The sequence below is a fragment of the Euprymna scolopes genome, chromosome 20, assembly GCF_053919585.1.
Source record: "Euprymna scolopes isolate OS-2025 chromosome 20, ASM5391958v1, whole genome shotgun sequence".
NCBI lineage: Eukaryota > Metazoa > Mollusca > Cephalopoda > Sepiida > Sepiolidae > Euprymna > Euprymna scolopes.
In genome coordinates this window covers 65,710,784-65,738,276 of record NC_136501.1, presented here as the reverse complement: position 1 = coordinate 65,738,276, position 27,493 = coordinate 65,710,784, and the positions used below count along the sequence as shown (strand labels likewise).

Below are 27,493 nucleotides of genomic sequence, written 5' to 3'. Positions count from 1 at the left end.
GTTGAATTGTATCCTTATATCAATCTTATACATACATTACTCATATATATTACATATATACATTATATATATATAATTATTAATGAATAAAAAAATGCATTATGTAATCCCACCCATCCCATGTGTTTTGTAGAGAATTTTATTTTTTTTTATTTCCTCCTTTTTCTTGTACCGCCCACTACATCATCATCACAGACATGCTCTTGTGTTGCTGCTGCTTTCGTTGTCGCCATCTCAAAGGACAAGAGCCCCCTGACTGATGCAGACTGGGAGGAGGATGCTGAAAAACAAGACAATGTTACGCAGGAGCAGCTTCCAATCACTCGGGACGGCATACTTCACCAGTCCCGTCGTAATGCAATGGATTTCATGACAGATGCATACGAGGATGTAGGAAGTGATCACCACATTCAGTACAGGGTAGCCAGGGACCAGCACGAGGATGCCGTGGGTATCAGAGGCCAGCCAAATGTGATACTGGGCAATGAATAACTGGAAGGAAAAAGAAAAAGACAAAAAAAAAAAAATTTTAATGAAGATTTTATCATTGTTAAGCTAATACGGCTGAAAAAAATTGTAACAATAATTTTAGACAAAATAAAAAAAAATAAAAAAAAAATAAAAAAAAATAAAAATAAAAAAGTCTGAAATTTAATGAGTCCTGCACTATCAATCAAGCTCCAACCTTTGTCCAATGTTGCATCTGTGCCTGTTTTACAAGAAGTTTAATCGATTGTACTCTGCACTTTTGCCCCCAAAACGTACATTGACAAGTAGCAAAATCCCACCCCCTCCACTGCTGAGGTCTCTAAATCCCAGAAAGTTTCTTTTCTCACACTGCTAAACTTTGAAATTCCCTCCTTTTTTCCTGCTTTCCTGACTGTATTAACCTACATTCGTTTAAATGTAATGTGAACAGACATCTTACTGCTCAACTTCACAGTCCCCTGTTAAACATGATCCCAACTACTAGTCCATTAGGTTCCAAAATTCATAAGTGGGAATATGCCTTGTTTGGGGGGTTAAAAAAAAAAAAAAAGAAAAAAAAAAGTCTTTCTCCTGTTCAGGGACGCAACTAAAAACAATGTCTGATACCAAGATCAGATAACTTTTCTCAAAACTTTACCAGGAATCAAAGGGTCATATTAATTAGGTGTTTTGTGATAATTATATGGTCTGCGTTGCGTTATATATTGGGGGACGAGTATATAAACATGTCGACTTCTTGATAATCATCGACCTACAAAATGCAATCTGCTATGATTTTCTCTCATTCATTATCTTGTTAACCTGGCCATGTCAATTCTAGTATTGACAATTGCCGAGTAAGCACTGGTCTACAATTTGTATTCTAAGTAAAGGCACAGCAGACACACATAATAAAAGTACAAATACTGAGATATACAATATTCATTTGACTTGTTGGTAACGAGTATATGTAAGTGTTATTAAAGTCCTTCTGGTAGTGTCTTTATCCGAGTTAAATTCCCATTTTTCAAGTTTAGAATCTCAGCAGAGACTAATCCATGATACAATCCTGCCAAAGTCGTCTATTTATCTCACTCCCAGAACTGATCTGTTTTGTCTCCCCAAACGACTGACCTATCTGCTGGTTTTGTTAATCCATTGCAGTTAAATGGGCTGGTAAACAGCAAAACAAAATAAAATAAATACAATAAGCAGAAGTTCAACTAGAATTCGTCACTGCCAAATTTCTCTATCAACTTCCAGCACGTGTTCTCCCAACCACCTCTGCCCACAGGCATTTTATTAGAAAACTGACTCCATTGCATATGTGTGCCATGGACGATGAGATCTCGTGAGATTCCACGAGATTACACCTTATAAATCCATGGCTGCCATCTTTAATCTCTCTCTCAGATCCAATCTGAAGGTAAGTTGTATAACCACACAATGCACACACACATGCGCGGCCGCTTTCTTCTTTGATTATTACAATCAACTCTACATCCATGAAATTGATCTTTAAAGGTTACATTAAAGTCAGAGTGACAGCAATACTCTGACCAAGTTTCAGAAAGGAAACACACACCGAGGTGAAAGTCCTTAATCTGTGGAGTTTCAAAGAAATACTTTGCTTCTCATCAGAGGGGAGGAATTAGCAAAATGTAAAGAGAAATTTTGCTTGTAAAGTATTTAAAGAAACTAAGTCTGAAAAGGATCATGCTAGCATGAAAATGAAATGTAGAATAAAGAAACAGATGGAGTGGGGTAAAATATATATAAAATGGAGTTTTTCTATCTCGTTCTTACATTGATATTAAAAGCTTACTTTTTCTATTTAAAAATTATCAAAAACTTTTTTCATATACTTAATCATGGATATGCAAGTGACTTTATAAATGTTAACTAATTTGCACATTCGTTTGAATAACAAACGTTCTTAAATTAATTATTCATTTTTTATGGTTTCTTGTTAGATGATTAATTTCATTTAACGATTACACTTAATTCTTTTCATGCATAATTTTTTCATTGTACATAATTGCGTAGAATTTAGAATGAAAACGTTCTAGCACACAGATCTGTTTATTTATATATCTCTGACCTTTTTTATTCATCTAGCGATAGTTCAGATGGTAACAACGAAAGTTTAAGCGCTAAATAACAACTGGAGCACTGAATGCTTTAGTTTTGATTCCAGCTAATGGCACCAAAGGCTTTTTTTTTTTTTTTTTTTTAACTTTTGAAATCATTACTAATATATATATATTATATATATGTATATATATATAAGAAATTTATTACTGTGAGTCCAGAATGAGTTTACATATTGTTTCAACTAGAGGAAGATCCTCAAAGAGAGGAAATATCCAACTAGCATCATCAGAATTCATAGATGGACAATAGATGATAGTTGGATATTTCCTCTCTTTGAGGATCTTCCTCTAGTTGAAACAATATGTAAACTCATTCTAGACTCACAGTAATAAATTTCTTATATACTGCTCTGGCTACACATTGAGCACTCTAGTCCGGTTTTTTCACCATTGGTAAATATATATATATATATATATATATATTGGGTAGAATATAATAATCAAGAGGGGATTTGCTCTATAACAATAAATACAAAATCTACGTGAATTAAAATATATTTAAACATATTTTATGACCGGGCAACACCGGACAGACTGCTAGTATATATATATATAAAAATAATCTTGTCTGTGTGGGCAAAAAGGTTTCTACCAAATTAATCTTTCAATTTTTGGTTTGCAGACTTGAAACTTGATATATAGGGTATTCAGACCTGTAGAACAAATTCGATTTAGTTTTTTAGCTGATAAAAATAGCTGCTAAGGAGTCAAAAATTGGAATATGGCAGACATAACTTAAAGTGCTCCTGTCATTAGTTCAGATGATAACGCATAACACTGGAGCGCTAAATGATTCTAGCCGATGAAACCCAAGTCATATTTTTTTAAACTATTGAAATCACTAATATATTGGGTACAATATAATAATCGAAATACGAAATTTGCATAAATTAAAATATGATATTTAAATATATTTGACTGGGCAATGCCAGATGGCATGCTACAAGATGGCTTACTTAAAAGTAGCCTAATCTTTCTCTTAATGACCAACTGACACCACAAGACAAAATGAAACAAGATGATGCTACATGCTGTATGTCTTACAGATCACGGACACGAGTTCATGACGTTTATAGAAAAACAATAAGCAAACGGTTATGGCCACCACGTTCCCCAAACTCATGTGATTTTTATTTTTGTGGAACTTTAAAACAAAAAGTTTATGCAAATAATCCTCACAATCTAGACCAACTAAAGGAAAACATTATCAACACTATCAGGAGAATTACCAGAGAAGATCTACAGGCAGTATCTGCAAACGTTGTTAAACGAACCCAGAAATGCATAGATGTCAACAATGAGCACTTCCAGAATCTTTTGTAACTCTACAGGTAATTTAAACAATAAAAGAACGTTCCTTCTCTTTACTACATTTTCTGGGCTACTTTTAAGTGGGCCACCCTGTAGTATGACACAAAAAGAATTCCAACTTTAGTTAAGGACTTTTCTACAAAGATGTTGACCGTCCTCCTCTTCACTTCCTCTTGCCCATTAGATCCCGTAAATATCGTGATTGCACGATCATCACTGCTAGCCCTTTCTTACAATGAGAATAATCAAAACTTGGGTTGGAAAACTCAATATGAGTCTAACATTAATATCTCTAACTTCATCATAAAAAAAAAAATTGGTTATTCTCACAAACAGATCTGGGTCTATATGTAGAAGCTAAAAAACATAAAAGAAAAGTAGAGTTTAAAGTAGTTACAAAAAAATAAATAAATAAATACAAAAGCCTAAAAACTTACCTCTAAGGATATTTTCCCAAACCAAGCAAAAAATGTGCTGTATTTTGTCCGCAGCCAGCCAGGGACGTTACGTAAAATGATATATGAAATAATCTAAAAACAAGAAATAAAACTAATTAAAACATGTCTATTTTATTTGCAGAAAAAAATGAAGGGAAATTAATAACCTTTATTACTATATAGTAGAATCCGAACATTACCCCAACAAGGCAAACTAAGTAAAAAAGAAAAAAAAAAAAAAATCAGGATCAAAATTGCCATTAATAAACAAGCTAAGAAGGTTATGTTATTGAATGCATATACAATTTTCGAATGCTTGCTAAATTATATATACACCTGACAATTCTTTTGTTGTCGTTCTCAAAATCAACAGACGAATTTGTCAACATAGAATTTTATTTACAATTAACTTTTGCCTATCAACAAAGAGGAGCAGAACACAACTGTGTTTAGCTGTAAAGGCGTGTGTGTGTGGCAGGTGACAGCAGAGAAATCACACTGGACAATTTGGTCTTGTCTCCCTCTCGGTTGTTTATGTTAACTTTTTTTTTTTTTTTTTTTATAAAGGAGTCACCACTTATCAAGGCACAAGAGCCACTCGATGATAAGGGTTAATGAGTGTACAATGGTCAAGGGGAAAATGTCAGTTTTCAATAGTAGTAGAAATTTGATAAATTGGATTTCTTAAGGAGATAGCTCATCAAGAATTTGTTCACGTTGGACTTGAAGAAAACCATATTGTAGTCAGTTGGAACTGTCTTGTATAGATATCAACCAACATTCCTGAAATGTAAATATTAAAAATATTACATTGTTCTTTTTTATTTTGTGTTGCCCGAATCTAATTTCCTGACCTTGAATATAAAACTTTGTTTTCAGTAATAATTAAAATTCCGGTCATTTTTGTGGGACACAAGAATGTAGATCAAAAATCCAACATGAATGTGCGTGTGTGCACACTTCTGCTTTTATCGGGGTCACTCCGGCTCAATATACAACAAGAATTTACAATATTAAAACATGCAGACACAAAGATACATTTCCCCTGTTGATGCGATTGTTGCAATATTTTGGACTCATAATGGGAGTATGGGAGATTCTATTTATAAACGATGCTGCTATGAACTGACAAATCAAATTAATTCACATTCTGCTATCAACCAATCAGAAACCAGAATTGCTCCATAAAAATTAAACCTTTTTTTTTAGCAACCTTGCACATGTTTTCTTCATGTCAACATGGGAAGAATCTTTTGCTCTTGGGCTACAAAATTATAAAGTCTGGAACCTGTACAGAACTGCCATATACTGAGCACTCGTCATCTCCTGAAACTAAACATGACTTCCAACTCAAGTGGCGATCATTTTACCATGGACAAAGATAAACATGTTTTAATAAATGATCACCTTCATGATCGTGCTACGATAAAACAACACAAGATTAGTACTTGTGTGTGTGTGTGTGTGTGTGTGTAGAAAGAGAAACCCAAACATTGCCCATCATTAGTTGTCTAGTCGTATCAGTCTCCAGAGATTTTCTTCTCGGCCTGATCTACTCCCACCCAGCTTCAACTCCAATTTATGAAAGAGTGACTGAGTCATCAACTTGGAACATCACAAGGACAAGCAAACAAATGAGGAAAGAAATAAAAATCCGACTTAACATTTTGTTTTTTTTAAATGTAAATAAAATGCATTTATTTGTGGTTCTTTCAAAATAACACATTTCATTATCTTGCAAAAGTCTTTTCACACACACATCCTTTTTAAAAGTCTCTGTCTCTCCATTACGTGATGCTAGCACTAGCCAGTGCTTTTTCACCCTCGTATTTACATGTCCATCTTCTTCGGCACGCAACTTCATTCCCCCCGACCATGTGCTGTTCTTTTTTCTTTTTCATGTGACGCTAGCCTGTATACACCTGCTAATACCTTCGCTAGCCAGCTATCCCTCGGCTGCTGCTGATTCTTTCACACGCACCCATACACACTGTTATGAACTGCCCCAACTGGACATTGTCCTTAACTATCGTAAACTGGTGCAAAACTCATTGCCACGTCTAACTCAAAATATATTGACCTCAATTATCCAATCCTTTTGTCCCAATCACTACCACACCTTGATTAGAAATCCTATTTTAGTTCCCTTTGTGTGCCTTGGTGAATAACTTCCTATGCCCTTGTTCTACTGATATACTTATTTCCTCTTATATATATATATTTTCTTTTTACTTCTTAAGACTTGAGCGGTGGGGGGGGGGATGTCGATAACATCACAAGACATGAAAATACAAAGATAAAGAATATACTCTATCGAGTGAGAAAGTTGCTGGTTGCGCTAAGAGTAGCAGTACTGCCTTAGCTACCAAGACTGTTGCCACTTCTGATTGGCAGTTGATAAAGACAGGATACCACATGTGCTATCACACATGTTAAAAGATTTGGTCTTTTCCTCTATGTTAAAAAACAAAAATAAAGAAATATCTGTATTCTGTATGATTTAGGTACTTGTGATGAAATGAAAAATATCATATTTGAAAAATCACGTAAATTGATCAAGTAGTTTTATTTTCATATAGAAAACTATTTTTAAGTGATTAATGGAAATTCGTAGGCATTACAACATAAATCTTGCAAGTTTGAATTATTAAGTTATCTCGCTTTGTTTCTTGATTTTTTTAAAATGGTGGGCAAGACAGTCTTTTTGGTTAGTCATAAAATTTGATTTTCCTAGTTAAAAATAACATTACTCGATCAATTTACGTAATTTTTGGAATATGATATTTCGTTTAGTCATGGGCATGTACATCAGATTTTTCTAAATTTTTTTTTTTTAATATAGTGTAATGCTGAACAAGAAACAAACATTTTAATTGTTTACTCATTAAACCTTTAAATTCTTAGTTCTACAAGTGGAATCGACTGATTTGATATTCATGGAATATTTTATTCATCTTTTATTTTTAAGCATCATCACTGATGCTAAAGGAGAGTAGAAAGTACCTCTTGCTTCCTTTATTTTGTCTTAGTTTTCTATGAGTGAGGTTTCTGGTAAAGGGGGAAGAACTGCTGTTCTTCAATCTATCCATCTAGCACTTATCATTGGCTAGTTTTTCACGTTGAAGTAGTATTTTTGTTTTCTTTTAGCTCCTTACATCAAGTGGCTTAATGTCTTTAGTAATTTACATGTAAAAAAAAAAAAAAACATTGGTCTGATGGAGATGTTTAATCTTTGTGACGTCTTTCCTATAAAGTGCAAACTGCAATTACATTTAAATAAATCAAACTTATGATGGCATGAAGAATGCCTTTTCAAATGGATGTCAAAGTCAGTTTAATGGAAAAAATAACAACTTGAATATTCAAGGAATAAATTCTCTTGATTCGTCAACACCAACTGACCAATGTCTTCAGCCACAATCTGGTTGCAATTCTTTTGAAGTCTACCCACATTTTGTGAACCACCTATCTTCATTCAAACTAATTTTCTCAGATATTCTGAAGATGTCTTGCATGTGACCGAACCATCCATATTATTTGAATTGTTCAAACTAATGTTCTCTTATTGAGTGTTATTTTCACAACATTTCTGCCAATGTAAGCTCTGACAAGGGTAGCATGCTCTCGTTCTATCAGCCACAACTGGGTAGAAATTGTAATTCGCAATTGTATTTTGAGTATTTCCAGCACTGAGGATTAAATCTTCAACCTCCAAAAGAGTTTCACTTGTAGCTGAATTCTACCAAGTACTTTATCCCATATACCACGGATCCTTGTGGATTTCTGAGTTCAACAAGAGACACCTGAAAAAGGTAGGTTACACTGACCGATACATGAAAATAACATTCCAAGATAAGAACAATAGTCAGAATAATCCAAATAAAATGAATTATTCCTCATCTCAAATTCAGAAACATGACTGAATTTATTCTGAATAACTCCCTCCACAACTCTCCCATTGACAAATTTATTCTTGCAATCATAGATATATCAGTTTATTTCACCATGTGTGCTATAGAATTGGAATCTATACTCCATGTTTCAAAATTATAACAAAGAATAGATTGGATAAACAAAACTCTCCTGCGATCTTACTTTTTATAAAATTCTTGCACAACAAATCTGCCATTGTGTTTAAATTATGTTTAAAGACATGTTGCTTTAATCCTGCACGTTACCGGCCAACAAAATTAATATCTATGCTGTGATACCACTTTCTATTCTGGTACTGCTTCCTGTCAATTTCCTCTTTGGATCAGTTGAAATATGCAGCTGACCTCGAAGTTGATCTGAGTTCAGTTAAGGATTGGGGTCAGAAATGGTTTGTTTAATCCTGTTAAGAATAAGCTCCAGTCTTTCAATCGTAGGTGTGTCCCTTTTTTTTTTTTTTTGAGATTCTTCTGGATGAATCATCTAGAAGAATCTCAGAAAAAAAAAAGGGGGGGGGGACAGAACTTGCTTTCGATGAAAAAAATTGACTAAAATTTCTTGTACTTTCTTTCTCACCAAATCTTTCTGAGTTCATGTATTAGATCCATTGCTCTTTCCGCTTCTTGTAAAATCCCTTCTTTCTATCACTTTAAACATTTTTTCATACCTGAGGTAATTCTCTACCATCACAAATCTACTATCAGATCATGTATGGAGTATTGTCATATTTAGGCTGGTGAATATCCATCCCATTTGATGATTCTTGACAAGGTGCAGAAATGTAATCTTCTCTGCAACCTCTCTCTCACAGACATGATGTTGCAAGCCTCAATCATTCTTATACAAACTATTATGGCATGTGTTCTTCAAAACTTCTTTTGTTTCAGCTCATTTGACTCATTTGTCTAGTGGTCTCCATCAATTCTGTTTTGATACATCTTTCCAAGAACTGCAATCTTGTGGAACTCTCTTGATTGTTTTCTTGCTACCTACAGCCTTGATCTTTTCAAGACTTAGGTCAATAAGTATCTCCTGTCTTTGCAATAATCATTTTTCATTCTTGTTAGTCCTTACATAGAGTGGCTACATACCTTGTTCAGCGCGATTTCCATTAAAAAGAAAAATTTGTAATCACAAGACTGGAAAGTTAAATTTGAAAATAAGATTAAAAACAATAGAGGAAAATTTGTTAAATGCTAAACTTATATTAAAAAAAAAAAAAAATACTTACAGGTAAAAATGTGAGATAAGAGTGAACATCATTGCACTGGGGTTTGCTGCTACAGATACAAGCAAATACAGTGTAACCCTGGGGAAGAATAAGAAAAATAATTGTAGCATTTTAAAATCAGAGAGAGAGATGATGAGGGAGAAAGGAACAGTGAGAGAAAGAGATGGGGAATAGAGAAAAGAAAAAGGGAAAAACAATGGAAGGAGAGAATGAAAGATGTATTACAAAAAAGTTTTTTTTCTTCTTCACTTTCAGGTTTTATATAAAAAAAAATTTCTAAATGAAATTTACTGGAATTTTAATGAAGAAACAAAAACAAAATATAAAAACTACATTGAGAGAAAGAGTGATAGAGAAGGAGAGGGCAGAAGAGAGAGAGAGAAAGAGGGCAGGAGAGGGAGAAGGAGAGGGCAGGAGAGGGAGAATGAAAAGGCGAGAGGGATGGAGAAGGAGAGAGAGAAAGTTTTCAAACAAAATTTGATATATTAACAATGCTATAATAAACCGAAAAACATGTGGATTGGTCTACACTACTTTTGAATTTCACTTTGCCTATCCATGAAGTATATGATAACATTGAGTACTTTCATGATAAAGGGATGTAACTCTTGTATCAATAATACCAAATTAAAACAAAAAAAAACAATAAATAATACAATGCAATTTCAGAATGTATTTATTTTGATTTCATTTTTAATATTCTGATACAAATTTTTACTGAACATAAAGAATAAGATTTTCAAGCTGTTTTCAAGACATTTTCCATCTTTTCAAGATAATAGAAATATGGCCTTTCTCAAAACAAAGCTCAAAATTTAAGTCCTTTTCAAACCTGTACAAACCTTGTGAAAACATGACGTCAATCCGCATCGTCTGTTTTGCTTTATATTATGAATGAACCCTGGAAACAATTGTTTCACATATGTGGGTTATTATCATGCATTTAGTTTATGTAAGAAGGTAATTTCATTAGTTTACTTCTAGTTTGCTTATTAGAAAATATTGTTACACTAGAGTTGTCCTGAATTATAAAATGAATTCGGTTGTAAGGGAGACAACTCTACTTTCGTTTGTTTGTTGCCAAGTTGTTCCCCTTTCATTAATTCCCTAATAAGATGAAATAAATTACAGGCATACAAAGCTTCATGCATCATACAAAACATGTCTTGTTTTATTTCAACAATTTGTTCTCGACCTAATAGGTTGTATTTTATTTTTTCTATGAGGTTAGACACAAGGTCAAGTGTGATTTTGAAAAGCCAAGCACGTTAAGATTAGTGTACTCTGGCTTACAAAAAAAATGTCTTAGTAGCCCTGTCAGTACTCTTCCGTAGGAGTGCTTCCGGAGATTGGCAATAAATTTCTTTTTAAAGAAAAAGGAAAGCGTAGGAAAGTGGATCTCCTGATACTGCATCATTATCAGCGTTTGTTAACTAGAAAAAAGGTTTCTGTATGTTGACTAAATAGTTCTCGGACAGATGTGTAAATTTCCACTTTCTGGAGTAGGATGCAGGTCTGCTTCTCTTTACCTCCGAAACTCAATTCATTGTTTTCACCAGGTCTATATAATATTTGTTTTATGCCATTAAGTCAATTTTTTTTTTATTTTTAATTGCTAGAACCATATTTTTAATTTATAATTTGACCAAATTTTATAATTAGTTATTTTTGGCCACATCTTCCCCAGGTTCTAATTGTCCTATTGTTTAACTTATTAATCTCAGGTGAAAGGAATGTTCTGATTTCCAATTTTTCTCCATTGTGTTTAAAATAATTACCTTTTTACTTTTGTTTTTTATTATTGTTTATTACATGGCTTTCAATTAAGATAACTTTGTTCTGGTTTCTAACTTAAGCATGTCCGGTTATCACAATGTTAAATCTACACTTAATTTGAAAAGCTTATTACTACCCCAAAATATTCAACCCATTCACCAATAAACAAAAGATACAAAGGAAGAGAATTTAAAAAAAAAAAAAAAAAAAAAAAAAAAAAAAATGGTTAAGAATACTTACAGCAATTCCCAGAATTGAAAAAATGCAGAGACACCAGGAAATTCCCTTGGAGAAAAGTGTCTCTCTATTATTGTCATCTATGATACGGTATTTAATCAGCAACTGATACCCAAAGGCAAACAACATGCCATACAATGTGCTCTGCAAAAAAGAAACATTTTTTATATTATATATTTTACTGTAACTAGTAAAACTAATATTAAAAAAAAAAAAAAAAAAAAAAACCATACCTGGGAGTCAATGAAGGACCCTAGGTTCTTTTGTGCCCAGTGTTTTACCTTTTTTTTCTTCTTTTTTTAAAATAATTTATTCTAAAACTGTTTCTTTTTTACTTTCGCTTTCTGTTTAGTGAAAGTCTTGTTAAGTCTTGCTGACGTATACTAAGAAAAAGTCCCTTTTGATTTGTTAAAATGTTTTTGATTACTGTTAAGGGTATGACCCCAATGATTCCAACGATCTTACTTATAACTTACGGTTAGGACAATCAACCGATCAGAAGCCTTCAAATCTATTATAAAAAAATATCGAATTTTGGATTCAATTCAATATCAACCTCTGTCTTGAAATGAATGAATTGTGACTGCATTGATTCTTCGCCGCCATCTTTGTTACTAAGAATTACTCAACACTAGAGATCGTGACTGCATTGATTCTTTGCCGATTTGATTTCCTGCTGCCATCTTTGTTCAACATAATGTCTCAACACTTTACATAATACTTACATAATTTTAGTTTACTTTTAAAACTCTACATAAACTAATATTTACTTTAAAATGCTTCTTCTTTTGGAATAGTTTTATTTTTAATAAAACATAATCAAAATATCTTTTTAGTCTTGACTAATTTTTTTTGTTTTTTTTTTCAGAATGGTTTTATGTCATAAAAAATATATTTTAAAAAGTTTACATAAAATAGTCTTCACTTTGAAATGTTTTTTTTTTTTAAATATCTTGTAATAAAACTATATTTTTTAAATTGAAAAATTTTATTTTAAAGTTAACATGAAAAATAGTTTTTACAATGAAATGTTTGTTTTTAAATATCTTAATAAACATTTTTTAGTCTTTACGTTGACATGTTTTTTTTAGTAACACAAAACAAATTTTTTTTTTTTAAATTAAAAAATATATTTTTATTACAAGATATTTAAAAACATTTAAAAGTACAGACTTTTTTTTTTTACATAAATTTTTAAAATATATTTTTCAAAGTAAAGACTAATTTTTATGTAGAGTTTTTAAATTAAACTGGAATTATGCAAATATTAATCAGAAAGGAATTTTCCTCTGTATAACACCGGGAAGACTTCTGCTAAACAGAAAGAGGAAGTCAAAATGAAACACATATTTAACAGAAAAACTTTTTTTGTTTTACATTTTTAAATATTTAATTTTTGGTGGAGGAAGGAGGGATGCAAGTAAAGTGATAAATTCTTTGTAAATTTATATTCTTTATTTTCCCATCCCCTCTCTTGAGGCAGTTCTGGCATTTACCCGCAAATCAATGAGGCTTATTGAATACTTCTGCTTCAAGTTACCAACTCCTAATTAACATGTCTTATATTTTGAATTTATCTCAATTTTTTATGCTACAAAGTAAAAAAATTACTTTTCATGTATGTTGAGCATGAACAAATTTGGACCCCCACTCCCTGAAGTTTACTTTAAGAATATGTATGATCTTTGGGGCCTATCTCCTAAAGCTTCAAAATTTGTAAAACAGAGAAAAGAGCTACAACTACAAGAGATAACAATTTAATCTAGTGAGATTTATGCTGCAATATGTGAATTTACAAATTTTTTCATCTCATCACAGGCAAGTACAAATTTTTCTTCATTTTCGTTTTTTAATATGGAGGTAATTCTGGACAAGCACCCACAAAATTTTTTTTTTAATTTCACAAAATAATTTAACAAATTTAAAGTCACTAAAATTAATTTCTGTTCCTTCGAAAATAAGTCAAGCATTTTTATTGTATTTTTTTGGCAATGCTGGGTGGATAGAGTTGATGAAAATTAAAAATACTTTAAAAAAAAATGACAAATAGTGTAAAAGAAAAACGTCAAGTGAAAATTAGAAAGTAACTCTTAAAGTAAGGAGAGTATGTATGTATGTATGTATGTAAGCCACATACAGTACTGTTTCGCTGTATCACAGCTCATCAGTGCGGCTAGACTAGCACCTATCCCTAGCCAGGGATTGAACCTACAATTATCTAGCTGACAGTACTAACCTCTGACCCATTAGATCGGTGCACGTAAACAACTTCATCAAATGCACATGTTTATAGACACCTACCCACCACTTATAAGCAGCATTCGTTCCTTAGGCATATTTTCATTAAATACAGGTAATGGATTCTTTCTAATATTTTTTATTCATGCAAGAATTGGCTGATGTAGATGCCATAGTCACTGTTAACCAAATTACTTTCAGATTCATCATCAGAGATAATTGACACTAAATTGATTTTAGGATATTTATAGATTTTTTTTTTTTTTTTCAGTAAATCAAATGTTATTAAATATATTAATTATCTTATGCCACTTTTACAGGCATTTAATGTTATTGCTGTTATTGAAATTTAATTATGGTTGGTTTGCTTTCTTTAATAATGCTTCCATTGTAAGGCATTTATGCTTGTTAGTGGCATGTTCGAAAATGCTGTGTTGTTTACCAAAAGTTTTCAAAGTTAGAGGCAGGGACAAGAATGCTGGTTAGTAATGGTGTTGTTTTCAAAAATACAGTGTAACCCTGATATAAGAGACCCAAATAAAAGAAAAACGGATATAAGGGAGATTTTCTCTAGTCTCAAATTAGAGTGTGTTAATGTACAGGGTAACCCGGATATAAGAAACTGGGATATAAGATAGTTGTAGGGACCAGAGAAGAAGTCTCTTATATTCGAGTTACACTGTATATATATATGTATTTATACTTACATATCTATCTAATTGCCAACGAAACCTCCATTCTCGTATAGAATCATCAGAGGTGACAAATAATGCTTTAAAGGGTCGAGAAAGGAACACTTTCTCAAAGAAAACCTGAAATAATAAAATGAGAGAAATCCTCATGAATAGAACAGAAACATTTATCAAACAAATGCTTAATTTAGTAATAAGTAAAGAAAATTACTTTCATTTAAATAAAAAGCTTATAAGTTATATATATATATATATATATATATATATATATATTATATATATATATATATACTCGGGTTTTTTTTATATTCAAAAGTAATGGATTAGTGAATTCAACGAGGTTGTTAGATAGTGCTCAATAAAAAGAGCTGATAATACTTGTTTATTGTTATATAAACATGCTCACATCCCGCTGCTACAAACAGCCACTTGTTTCAATCAAACAACAGATATCATCAGGCAGCGACTTGACTATTCAAATGTTCAATGAATAAAGAATAAAGAATAAAAATATTCATTGAACATTTGAATAGTCAAGTCGCTGCCTGATGATATCTGTTGTTTGATTGAAACAAGTGGCTGTTTGTAGCAGCGGGATGTGAGCATGTTTATATAACAATAAACAAGTATATATATCTTCCTTTTCACCATTCCCTTTCTCTTTTTACAGTCTACTTAAATACCTACATACCAGCAATGCTTCAAGCAAACTACCATGTGTGGATATTTATGAAGGCTGATAGCAATGCAGAAAAACTAGAATAGTGAAAATATGTATGAACAAGAATAAACCATCAAACACAGTATTTGAATTAGAACCCTTTCACATATCAAAGCAGTAAATATATTGTTTAATATTAATAAAAGGATCCAGGATAATGTATCGTACTTAATTTCAGGAGAAACACTCTTCTCAAAAAAGAAATACAAAAGTAGAATCATTAAGTGGAGTAAAGAATTCAAGCTGCCTTTTATGTTTATACTAGCGGGGGGTACCCGGCGTTGCCTGGGTGTTTGGAAGTGTGTATGTAGGAGGGGGGGGGGCTGTTTTAATATAAAAAAAACACAATGTTATAAAAAATTGGAAAAACCAAAGCAAAGCAAAACCGCAAACAAATGTAAAAAAAGAGGGAAAGAAAGGTGTAAAAGAGGAAAAAAGGTTTTGGTAGGAAGACAGGCTCGAACCCGAAGCATCGAGGCTAAGGCGGAAAAAAAATGCCTGACACGTTACCTCTACGCCAAAGAGACACAATTGACAACGGATAAAATTAACCCTTTAAAAACACTTGCAGGTGGTTGAAACTAACGTCAACGTTTTCTAGGTCAAACATGACGTCATTGTCGTAGTAGCAGGAGGATGCCGAGTTTAGGGTGAAGGAACACCCACACATTTTAGCTTTTATATTTATAGATGCCCCCCCCCGCCCTGGTTTAGCTAATATATGACGCGTAAAATTAAAAGGAATAAAAAACAAAAAGAACGTGAAAGAATACCAAAGGAAAAAAAAAAAAAAAACCCTAAAAAAGTTACCGCATAAAATGCAAATGTTTATTTAAATCTAATTTTTTGTTTTTTTTTTAAATGGAAAAACAAAATTCAAAAAAATAAAACTTTCCGTGTATAATGAAAATATGTTTATTAGATTTCATTTATTTTTTTTTTCTTTGTTTCAATGAAAAAGAAAAAAAATGAATAAATAAAACCAGAAAATTGACCGGGTTTTATTTATTTATTTTTTTAATGTTGGTTTGTTTTGGTTTCTTTCGGTTTCTTTTTTGTATTCTTTTCTTTGTTGTCGCCGTTAACTAATTTGAATGTCGTCTGATTCCAATATCAATAGCATAGTAGTAATTGTGCTAATGAAACTCTTAGAAATGCAATGTATAGAAATAAATAATGAATAAGTAACTAATCTGAAAATAGGAAGTCAGCTCCCACCCCCATAGTATCACGTATGAAATCAGTGCAAACATAATAGAAGTATAAAGACAGTAAATAAAATATTAAAGCGACTAATCAGTGCAAGATTTGAAGAACGCTGGTGGCTGACTGTTAAAGTTTCTTGTAAAAACTAGAATCCAATGTTAGTTCATTTCGTTTAAGTAATCCTTCGAATCGCAACCCCCCACCCCCCTACAAAAAGAGAAATAATATAAAGGGTGAAAAAAAGAAATTTATAAAATGGCACAAGTAACCCACTGAATAACTGGAATGTAAAGTCGCATTTCACCCGACGGAAAAATGCCAATCCATATTTTTTAAGCAACTAAGAACTCGAACCGGTGTTCCTCGTATATTCCCCTGTGGACGTATCCACAGCGGCGTTAAGTGATCGCGAGCGGAGTATGAATTGAATAGAGAGAAAAGATCTTACAACTTCCATTGATTCTAACCGACTGTGGCAGTGAACTCTCACCAGAAAAAATATAGAAATGTACGAATATCAAGGAACTGTAAGGGTAGTAGGCCTATAGCACACCTCAGATCCTCTGCTGAAGTGTGGGGACATTACATTTGAATGTAATATCATGATTTTTAATCCTATTAAGATAAAACTCACACGGGGAAAAATGAGTTAATTTTATTTATATAGAGATATATACCGGCGTTGCCCGGGTGTTTTTGTGTGTTTGATATCTTTGTAAAGCCATTTTAATGCTGATTAATTTTTGGATCAAGTTTGATTTGGTTGTGTTACTACATATCAACCTTTTTCAGGTTATTTAATGCTGAATCTGGTCATTTTTGTCAAAGGTTTTATGCATAAAATTCTTTATATCTTCAAATATTCATAATGTTTGGTTTCGCTGTTTTGTAGAGGAAAATTGGCTTTGCAGAATATGATTGAGTTTTGTAAAGAGGAAGAAAAAACAAAATCAATGTTTGTTGCATTTTAGATTAGGAAATCAATATCTTCAGATAGTTTAATTTGGTAGCATCAGTTGAGATTGAGAAAACATAATATACATTGAGCTAAAAGTATGCAAGTTTTACTACATGGCCATATATATATATATATATATATATATATATATATATATATATATACACACACACATGAGCAAAAAAAAAAAAAAAAAATGGGCCAAGAGTGAAAGAAGGAAGAAATAGATTTTTTAATATTTTTCCATGAATTTTTATTAATTTTAACTGAAAATTTCTATTTTGCAGATCATTATTATTATAGCATATAAGTGAAAAAATTAATCCTAAAAATGGTAAGACCGCATCTTGGCGAGGATATAAAAAACTGAATCGCAGGATTAAGGTAGTCCAAAATGGCTTACAAGCAGATTTTTTGATATTTTAAGAAAAGAAAATGTGAAAACATTTCTTCTGTAGTGAAGCGATTTGGTCAAAGGTTCGAAGTCGAACGCTTGGTAAAAGGGAAATCTGGATCTGGTTGCCCAAGAGCATCCACTTTGAAGGATGACCACATGCTTAAATAAACTGTTTTGAATGATCGAAAGAAAACTTATGTTGACCATAGCAAAGAATTCAAAACAGGGGCTGGAAATTCTCTTTCTAGATATACAATATTTAGATGAATAAAAGAAATGGGATTTTTCTATAAAAGGTGTGCACAGAAACCATTTTTATCTAAGAACATCAATGATAGAGATTATGTTATGGCAAGAAAGATACAAACTGGTTCAGGAATGTTTTCGGGTTAGATGAATCAAGATTTTGTCTTGTTAGTGATGCTCCTGATACTCCCGAACGGTGCAATCCAAGAACTGGAGAAAGATTTTCGACAAGTAGCATAAAAATGACAGTTAAACACGGGAATGGAGGGATAATGGTATGGGGAACTTTTACTGCAGCAAGAGTTGGGGAACTTAATAGATGTGAGAAGTCAATCAATGCAAAGGAATGCATTCGAATATTAGAAACAGGACTGTTACCAAATATCGAGAAGCTGGGAATATCCCAGAACATTATTTTCCAACATGATAATGCCCCTGCACACATTGCTAAAGTGACAAAAAAATGATTTTCTGATAATTCAATTGATGTGATATTTTGGCCAGTTGAAAGCCCCGATTTAAACCCAATTGAGAATATTTGGTCCATAATATCTCGTGCATTAGCCAGAAGAACTTTTGAGAACAATGACAAACTGTGGGAAGCTGTGCAAAGTGAATGGAATAGCATCTCCTCTTCAGTGTTCCACTTTGGTAGAGAGCATGTCTAAAGGGATTGATCTATTAAAGAAATCAAAAGGGAATACAATTCCATCCAAAGCATTTATTAAAGTAAATGTCTTGTTCTGTGTTATTAATCTTGTTTAAGTTTCCTTGTCCAATTGTTCTTTGTTCAATATAGCTTTTAGTACAATAAAATTTATAAAATTTGTTTGGTCCATTTTTTTTTGCTCACAAGCATATATATATATATATATATATATATATATATATATATATATATATATATGTAGTATTGGGAATTCAGCTTAAATGCTATCTAGGTAGTTGTAGAAATAGCAAGTTATGTAGATATATTTTCGATTCCCATCACCTTTTGTCAACCTAGTTAGATGCACCGGAAATTAGGGGTAACAGGAATTGTGGTAGTTTTTCGGTTGGCAACCACATCAGAGAGTGGTTTTGGCCTGCAGATGGAACGGACAGGAGATTAGGGTTTCTCCGCAGCAGTAAGTACCACTCCCCATGGGATGGCAGTCCAGCGACAAGAAAATATCATCCGCTGGACAAGGCAAGCAGGTATGTACATATTATATATTCGCGCATACATGTCGAGACCCTTCAAGGCAAGAAACTGTAAGAATAGAACACACACACACACACACACACGTAAGAACACAGACTTTAAAGTACCATAAAGTAAGAATCTTAAAAGTAAAAGAGAATAGCAGCAGGAATGTTTAAAGAAGAACAAGTAATAAGTAGAACGTCAAAAACCATCTTTAACACTGATGCCGATCGACCAGTTCGTATCATCGATATGATAAGAACCATGTTATTGACGGATCACGGAGTGAATGGGTCCTTAAATGGAAAAAAAAGCTAGATGACAATTTATAAGAGAAAAAAAAACAAAAAAACAAAACAAAATATGAAAAAAACAACTGTATATAGAGTATTTTGTGTAATGCATTATCTAAAGAAAAAAAAAAAGAAAAAACAAATAGTGAGAAAAGTTTAGACCAGTTGATATGCCGCTTAGAAAAAAAGAACAAAAACACACAAGCAAACCTTATTTAGATTATAGGGAAAAGACGGACAGAAACTCATACAAATTGTGTATTTTTTTTTGTTGTTTTTGTGTGACATGCGCATGGCGCATTTTAAAATGAAAGCGAAAGAGAAAAAAGTCCACGTATGTGCGTCGAGAGTTTTTGTGGGGGAAAAAAGCAAATGTTTTTTGTTTTTGTGCTATTGTTGTTTCTTCAAGTGTTTAAGACTTGACTTAAAGAAAATAAAAAGAAATATGCTTACATCGAGAGTTTTTTTAAAAAAAAAAACAAAAAAGAAAAATAACAAAAAAACGGATGTTTTTTTTTTTTTGTTTCTTGTGTTGTTGATGGATTTCGTGTGATTGGGACTTATTGACTGTAAATGTTATTAAGTGACTGTGATTTTAAATATTGTTGAACTGAACACTGAAGGCGGTAATGCGCGGGAGCAGACATGTTTTTTGTTTTGAGAGCATTTATCGTGTTTTTTTTTTTTTTAAACAGATTTTTCGCTATGTTTTGTGTTTTTGAAAAGAGAGAAAGCGGGGGGGGGGGGATTGCCCTCTCCCCCCTCTTTTCACTTTTTTTTTTTGAGTGATTTTTTTTTCTTCTTTCTTGGTGTTTTTTTTTTAAATTTTACTTTTGTGATTTTGCCGCACGCTCCCGCATGAGGTACGTTCTACTGAAACATAATGATTGTTATGAAAGTAAAAACCAATTGAATGATTAGTTCAAATATTTTTTTAAAAAATTGTAGCTGCGTGAATGTGGAAATTTCAGATTACCTCAGTCTAAAAGGATTTCTCCTTGATTTAACCTTCAGATAGGGGTCTAGGTGAACATGTGCTGATTAATTTTGTGTATGTGGCGTGTGACCGATTGGATTTAAATAATTATCATAGTAAATGTTACACTGTTGTGGAATTTTAGAGTGGGGTTCACTAAATCCCTTACACGGGAAGAAAAGAATCGGTGATCGCAGAGAATTGTTTTGTTTTTTTTGTATAACTTGGGAGTGTGCACGAACTTTGTTGTTTGCGTGAAATGGACAGAAAAGTTTTTATTCGGAGATGTTCGATTATTATTAAGCACGTATTTTATGTGAATGGATGTCGCCGTGAGAATTTGTTTTTGGTCATGTTAAAGAGAAAAGAAGTTCTTATGGTTGAATTGGTTAAAAAAATTGTTTTTTAAATGGTGTTTTTGAAAAAAAATAAAGTTACATACAGAAAAAGGGATGTATCGAGATCATTTGTAAGTTTTTAAAGGCGGGGATAAGGAGGCCCCTGAGAAAAAAAAAAAAAAAAAAAAAAAAAAAAAGGCTTGACTTGCCGTAAGGCGGTCGTGTTTTTTTTTGTATGTAAGAAAAAAAAAAAAAATTGTATTTTTTTAAATTTTTTTTACACACACATTGTATTGAGATGTTTATAATGTACTAGCTGGGGGGTAGGACCCCTGGTTGTTTGGGAGTAAATATTAAATTTTGTTAGTAAATAATTTGTATAAAAGTTAAAGTATAATTTAAAAAATTTTTTTAGCCGTTTTACCGGGAAGAAGAAAAAAAAAATAAAATAAAAACAGTATATGATATGGGGAATACAAAGGTCAGTGAATTATTAGGTAAAAGTCAATAAGTTGGGTCCTTTAGGCGAATTTCAGATCGAAGCAATGGCAGGTCGTGAATTGTATATAAATTATAAATTATATTTTGTTATATGTTGTAAATATTATTAAGTACGACCTGAGTGGCGTTGCTCGGTTGAATTGCCCCACATGAGGAGAGACAGATTGAGATAACTTATTAGGGAATTTAAATGGTGCGGAAGGAGAATTTCCCAGATTCGGTTGGCTGAAGCGGTTTGCAATGAAATGGAGATACCACATGATAGAAAATTTGCTAGACAGAAATCTTCGTCTCTGAGCCGCTAGTTAAGTTAGGGTGTGGTCAGCCTTTCCTCCATGAATTGTTCAGCGGTTGAAACATCGCGAGCCTGGGAGATTCGAACGTTCTGAATTATAGAGGGTATCTCAGAACTAGAAATTGACCTCAGTGAAGCAATAGGGAGGGGTTTTCTGTTAATCTCCTATATAATTGGTGTGTCAGTGAAGAGTATGACAGACGGGGTGGGTCCTGAATAATGAGTTTGTGTGTAATCCGGGAAGAAGGGCTAGTCTGTGAAGGCCATAGATTCTTTTGGCTAGTGATGATTCATTATGGACGGTGAAATAAGTAGTACAGGAGGATTCCTGGGTTTATGTTGTTTTCTTTTTCTTGGGAGCGTTTCTCTGGTTACTAGAACGGACCAGCTTAGGCTAGTGACGCTTAGGGTGAATGCCCTTGTTTCCACGTGCTATGGGTTAATAAAGCTGGTTTGCAATTCCCAGACTTGGAGATGTGTGTTTCCTCCACGTAGCCGGGGCAGAAGATGGTAGAATCGTGCAATACCATGGTGATTGGTAGGATGATGAGAGGATAGAGACCGTTGACACATAACGAACCGGCAGTGGGCCATGAGAATGGAGGATTATGGCGACAGCCTTCTTCACTATCCGGATGGATATAGGTGTTCCCCTTAGAAGGAAATGGGGATAGTTGAAAATGTATGTTCAGGCCATACATTTTGATAAGATGATGAGGGAGGAGATGTAGTATTGGGAATCCAGCTTAAATGTTATCTAGGTAGTTGTAGAAATAGCAAGTTATGTAGGTATATTTTCGATTCCCATCAGCAAGTTTAGTGAGATCACAGAAAGTTAGATTTGACACTCCTCAAACTCAAGTCACCTTTTGTCAACCTAGTTAGATGCACCAGAAATTAGAGGTGATGATGCACTGGAAATTAGGGGTAACGGGAGTTGTGGTCATAATTTTCCGGTTGGCAATCACATCAGAGAGTGGTTTTGGCCTGCAGATGGAACGGACAGGAGATTAGGGTCTCTCCACAGCAACCAGGGTCCATGATAGGCTTGCCTTTAATAAAAGAATTGAAGCTTCAAATCCATTTAGTGTTATCGATGCATCTGCAGCAGTAAGTACCACTCCCATGAGATGGCAGCCCAGCAACAAGAAAATATCATCCACTGGACAAGGCAAGCAGATATGTACACATATTCGTGCATACATGTCGAGACCCTTCAAGACAAGAAACTAAGAATAGAACACACACACACCCACATAAGTAAGAACATATATGTAAGAACACACAGACTTTAAAAGTACCATAAAGTAAGAAGAATCATAAAAGAAACAATAAAAGAGAACGATTAGTACAGTAAACAAACAAATAAATGAGAAGGACGCAAACACGAAATCTTTAACATATATACATACACACACACACACACTAGTAATTCCATGTTAAATCATCTACAGCTTGAAACCCACATTCTCAGATTTTATTATAACTTGCACTACAGATGGACATCATAAAAACAAAGAAATCATGAAAAATTGGAGCATGTAACTCCAAGCGGTTATCGGTCTAGAGCATTTTCCGTTTGCCTTAAATTGTGCAAAATGTCACACAGGTGACATTTTAATGAAAACCTTCTACTCAAATAGTTTCTTCATTTGAACTGCTATATTTTGGAATTCCTTCCTGGGTCCCTGTTTCCTTCACTGTACTGACATGCAGAAGTTCAAATGTAATGTGAACAGATATCTTGCTCCTCAGCTCCCCACGGTGTCCCAACAAATTATGTCCCAGATCTCCAGTATTTGAAAGACTCCCTACATCAAAGTGGCACTGTGCCTCGTTTGGGGTGAAAATACAATTAAAACAGAACTGTCATAAATTGTTACAAAACTCACCCCCACTCATAATTCAGCAAGTTAGTTTTTGACATCTTGTTAATGCAGTTTTAATACAATTAGTGATATTAAAAAAAAAACCCCAAAAAACTGGTATTTAGAAACCCAACTAAATAAATTAGAAAATATGGTCACAATCATTTTAGAATTTAAAAAAAAAACAAAAAAAAACAACAAGGATACATATTTAGAAACATAACTAATTGGATGGGAAAATATCAAGTAGCCTTATGACCTCAGTCACTTTTTTCAGTTAGAGCAATTTGGTGTAAGCGTATTGTGGGGACATTTCTGGAATGATTGTTATATCCTGGCATGACACAGCAGCTCCCAGTAGGTCTGAGCTTTTGCATCTGTCAACAGTGATTGTGTTGATATGGCTGGGATTTTATAAACATCTGAACCAAGATCAAATTTGATTGGCAACACGCTCTTATTATAACAGGTTATGAATTATACTTGGTTCCATCCAAATACAAGGAAATATTAGTAGAAGGCTTATAAAATGTAGAGAGCTCAAGAACTCCCCCGAAAAGGGTTCTCAATCATTTTAGGGTTTGTAATTGCTATAAGATTATGCCAAAGATTGTGATTATGTGTGGATGTAAAAAAGAAAACTTACCTCAGAAAGATAAAATAAAGTGATGACAACGGCAAGAACCACAAACTTTAAAATCATATACAGATAATGCAGCAGGTTGGCTGGAGAGAGAAAAAAAAAAAAAAAAAATTTGTTGAAACAACTTTTTTGCGATTGGCTATTTTGAAATGTCACTAAAGTATTCTTCATCTCTATATAAATAAAATGAACTCATTTTTTCCCGTGGGATTTTGACCTTAATAGGATTAAAAATCAAGATATTTCATGCAAATATATTATGCACAAACGGCAGAACAATATCTAAGGTTTGTTATATGCTTATTAGTTCTCAAATTCCTCGATAATCTTAGATTTCTATACTTTTTCTGCTGAGAAGTCACGGCCAAAATCGGTTAAGATCAATGGAAGTTGTAAAATATTTTCTCTCTTAAAAATTCCTCCTCCCCCTGCCACCACTTAACACCGTTTGGAGATCGTTCACAAGGAACAGTTGAGAAGAGAACACCGGTTTGGCTTCGTAGTTCTATCATGCCAAGTTATTTAAAATCACTAAACTAAGCTGCAGAGCTCTGTGGCGTAGTGGTTAGGGTGCTGGACAATTCACATTATATTTTCACGTTCGCGCCGACCTACCATAGTATTTTTTTTTTTTTTTTTTTTTTTCCTAAACAACTGGAATGGACTTTTCTTGGTGGCCAAACTGTTAACGTTGCAGATGTTTTTTTTTGTTTTTTTTGTTTTTTCACACTTTATTTTCCTACTTTTACTCATGACTCCGGGTTTGATCCTTCCTACTTACCTACCATAACATTTTTTTAAACTCCCCCCCCCCCCGTCCCGGAAACAAACACTCGGGCAACGCCGGGTACCCCCGCTAGTATTTCAAATAAAGTTGTGAGATTTCGAGTGGTATGAAAAAACATCCTTTCAGGTGCACACTACGTAAACAGAAGTCAACGTTGGTGCAAAGATTTTTATCAGTTTGTAGAAAGGGACACTTTGAACCATAATAATTTATTTTATGTATATTGTTATCATTAAAACATATCACCATGATTAATTTATAACTTTATTTCAGATTATTAAAGCGGCATTCATATTTTTCTGCAAATATTTTTCATCCATGTTAACCCCCCCCCAAAAAAAACAACCATTTTTAATCAACAGAAAGGGAATCATCTTCCATCATGATAATGCTTGTCCTCACACAAAGATCTCCTTGGAAAATTTGGTTTGGAAATCTTTTGAAATTTTATTCTCTTATTTCCCTATGTATACGTAATCGGAAATGAGATGAGTGGGAATGGACAGATGATAGGGAAGTTGAAATCTTTTGAACTTTCTAGATGGGATGGTGTGTGACAGTTGGTGGTCAGTGAAGAGTGACCGAGAAAACTTTTTTTTTTTTTTTTAACAAGGGAATCACAACTTATCAAGGCACTTCTTAATTTTATATATATATATATATATATATATATATATATATATAAAAGTAAGTATGCGTTTGTGTGTGAGGACACTTCAACCTATATACTAAACAGATTTTTGTTCTAACTTGAAATTCGGTATATAGGATATTCAGATATGTGGAAAACTTTAATTGGTTTTTGTCAAAATTGAAAAGCTGATACGTGGGAGCCATCGGATTTTTATCCGTTTGTTGTTTCACGAATGTGCATGCATGAATGGTTCACATGACAGATTACTTATGTTCAAAATAAGTAGGCTTCAAAACATTTTTTAAAGACAGTGTCAAGCCTACCTAATGGTTATCGTACTTGACTCACTGTCTTTAGGTTTTGATCTCAACTCAAATATTTTCTTTTTTTACTTACATAAAACAATACTCGCATGCACATTCTCAGTTTCCGTATGAATTAAAATATAATATTTATGCATATTTTATGATCGGGCAACACCGGGCAGCCTACTAGTTTGTTCATAAATTGGAATTTTGATTTTTGCTTGGTATGAGGATTCTTCATTGCAACATTGATTGGATCAGCAGATGGCCTTAGCATGGAACAACGTGCAAGACGATCACAGCAGCTAAGATTCAATATTTGAAAGACTGGAACCTAACTGAGATTAAAATACTAGTGATGGGGTCTCTAACAATAAACACACACACATATACGTCTGTGACCAATGCGTTATATATGCAGGGTATATTTCTGTGTTCTTTTTTATGAGTGTGTTTAAAAGTTAATGTGCACACCCTTGCTCCTGCTAAGCTCTAAGTTATGACACCAGCACATACAAACACATGTGCAAGGATAATTTTTTATTTTTTATTTTTTTTGTTGAATTGTAAATTAAAAAAACAGAGCTTCACATTTCATTCGAATTTATCTATTTTTTTATGAAGATGTTTGTAGATCTGAACAAAACTGGTCAATCTCTTGTTAGCTCCTTTTCTCTTATGTTTACATTTTTTTTTTCATTTTTTGTTTCTCTACACATGCACTAGATATGTATCTACATAAAGTGTCATAAAAAATGTATTTTATGTACTGATTTTAAGTTTTTTTTTTACTTCAACAGTACTCTAAACCTAATTAGAGCTAGGCAGTAAGTTATAAAAATATATTTATATCAATTAAGCTACACGGAGGCTTCCACATTTCATCCCACTCTTTCACATAGGAAATTGTCAGGCTAAAAAGAGCCTGACGATTTCCCACAAGGGTGGAGGGGGGGGATAAAGTGTTTCAAGTGTGAAGAGATTAAATACAGAAGACTTTTTTTTTACACAATGATCACCACTTATCAAGGCCTGGAAGCCACTCAGGGATAAGGGTTATTGCAAGCACATTACGTTAGTGTGGAGATTTGATGAAGTGTTTACTTAAGGGGGCGGTTCATTAGGAATTTGTTAACGTTGGACTTGAAGACATCCAAGTTGTAGTCCGGTGGGAAGCAGGCAGACGGAACAGAGTTCCACAGGCATGCAGTTCTAAGAAAGAAGCTTTGTTCATTGAATCTACGTTTTGATTTAGGCACAGATATAGAGTGGATTCAGCTAGACGGGTGTTTTTCGTGAAAGATTGGCGATGGGGGACCAGAGATTGGAGTTCAGACAAGCACCTGCCATGGAAATAACGATAAAACAAGGATAGGCTCGCAACGTCTCTTCTGTGGGAGAGAGGTTGCAGGGTAGAGAAAAGGGCATCCCCCCACTAAGCCACAAAGTCTATTTTGTACTCTGTCAAGGCAGGATGGGCTGTTTTTAGCAGCTCCTGCTCAGATATGGCAACAGTATTCCATCCTATAGCTTAATTGACAGGAATATATATTTTCATAAGTTACTCTTATCTTTATTTGTCACATCAACATCTGACGGAAGCTTCTGATTTGTTACAAAGATGACCTGATATTTTCATTGCAAACTTTGCTTTTGTATAAGCTGT

At 33.3% G+C, this 27,493-nt stretch overlaps 1 protein-coding gene across 2 annotated transcripts in view; it reads right to left on the bottom strand.

Annotated features, from left to right (window-relative positions):
• Positions 1–137: 137 nt before the first annotated feature.
• LOC145241457 (N-acetylneuraminate (7)9-O-acetyltransferase-like) overlaps positions 138–27,493 on the bottom strand; it is a 166,075-nt gene continuing 138,719 nt past the window's right edge. For both annotated transcript variants that reach the window (XM_080104436.1, XM_080104435.1), the window contains 6 exons: positions 24,105–24,184; positions 14,489–14,593; positions 11,547–11,687; positions 9,531–9,608; positions 4,370–4,462; positions 138–492 (listed from right to left, as the gene is read on the bottom strand). In XM_080104436.1, coding sequence (XP_079960562.1) covers positions 235–492; positions 4,370–4,462; positions 9,531–9,608; positions 11,547–11,687; positions 14,489–14,593; positions 24,105–24,184 — 755 coding nt within the window. In that variant the 3' untranslated portion in view covers positions 138–234. The remainder of the gene's footprint in view (positions 493–4,369; positions 4,463–9,530; positions 9,609–11,546; positions 11,688–14,488; positions 14,594–24,104; positions 24,185–27,493) is intronic.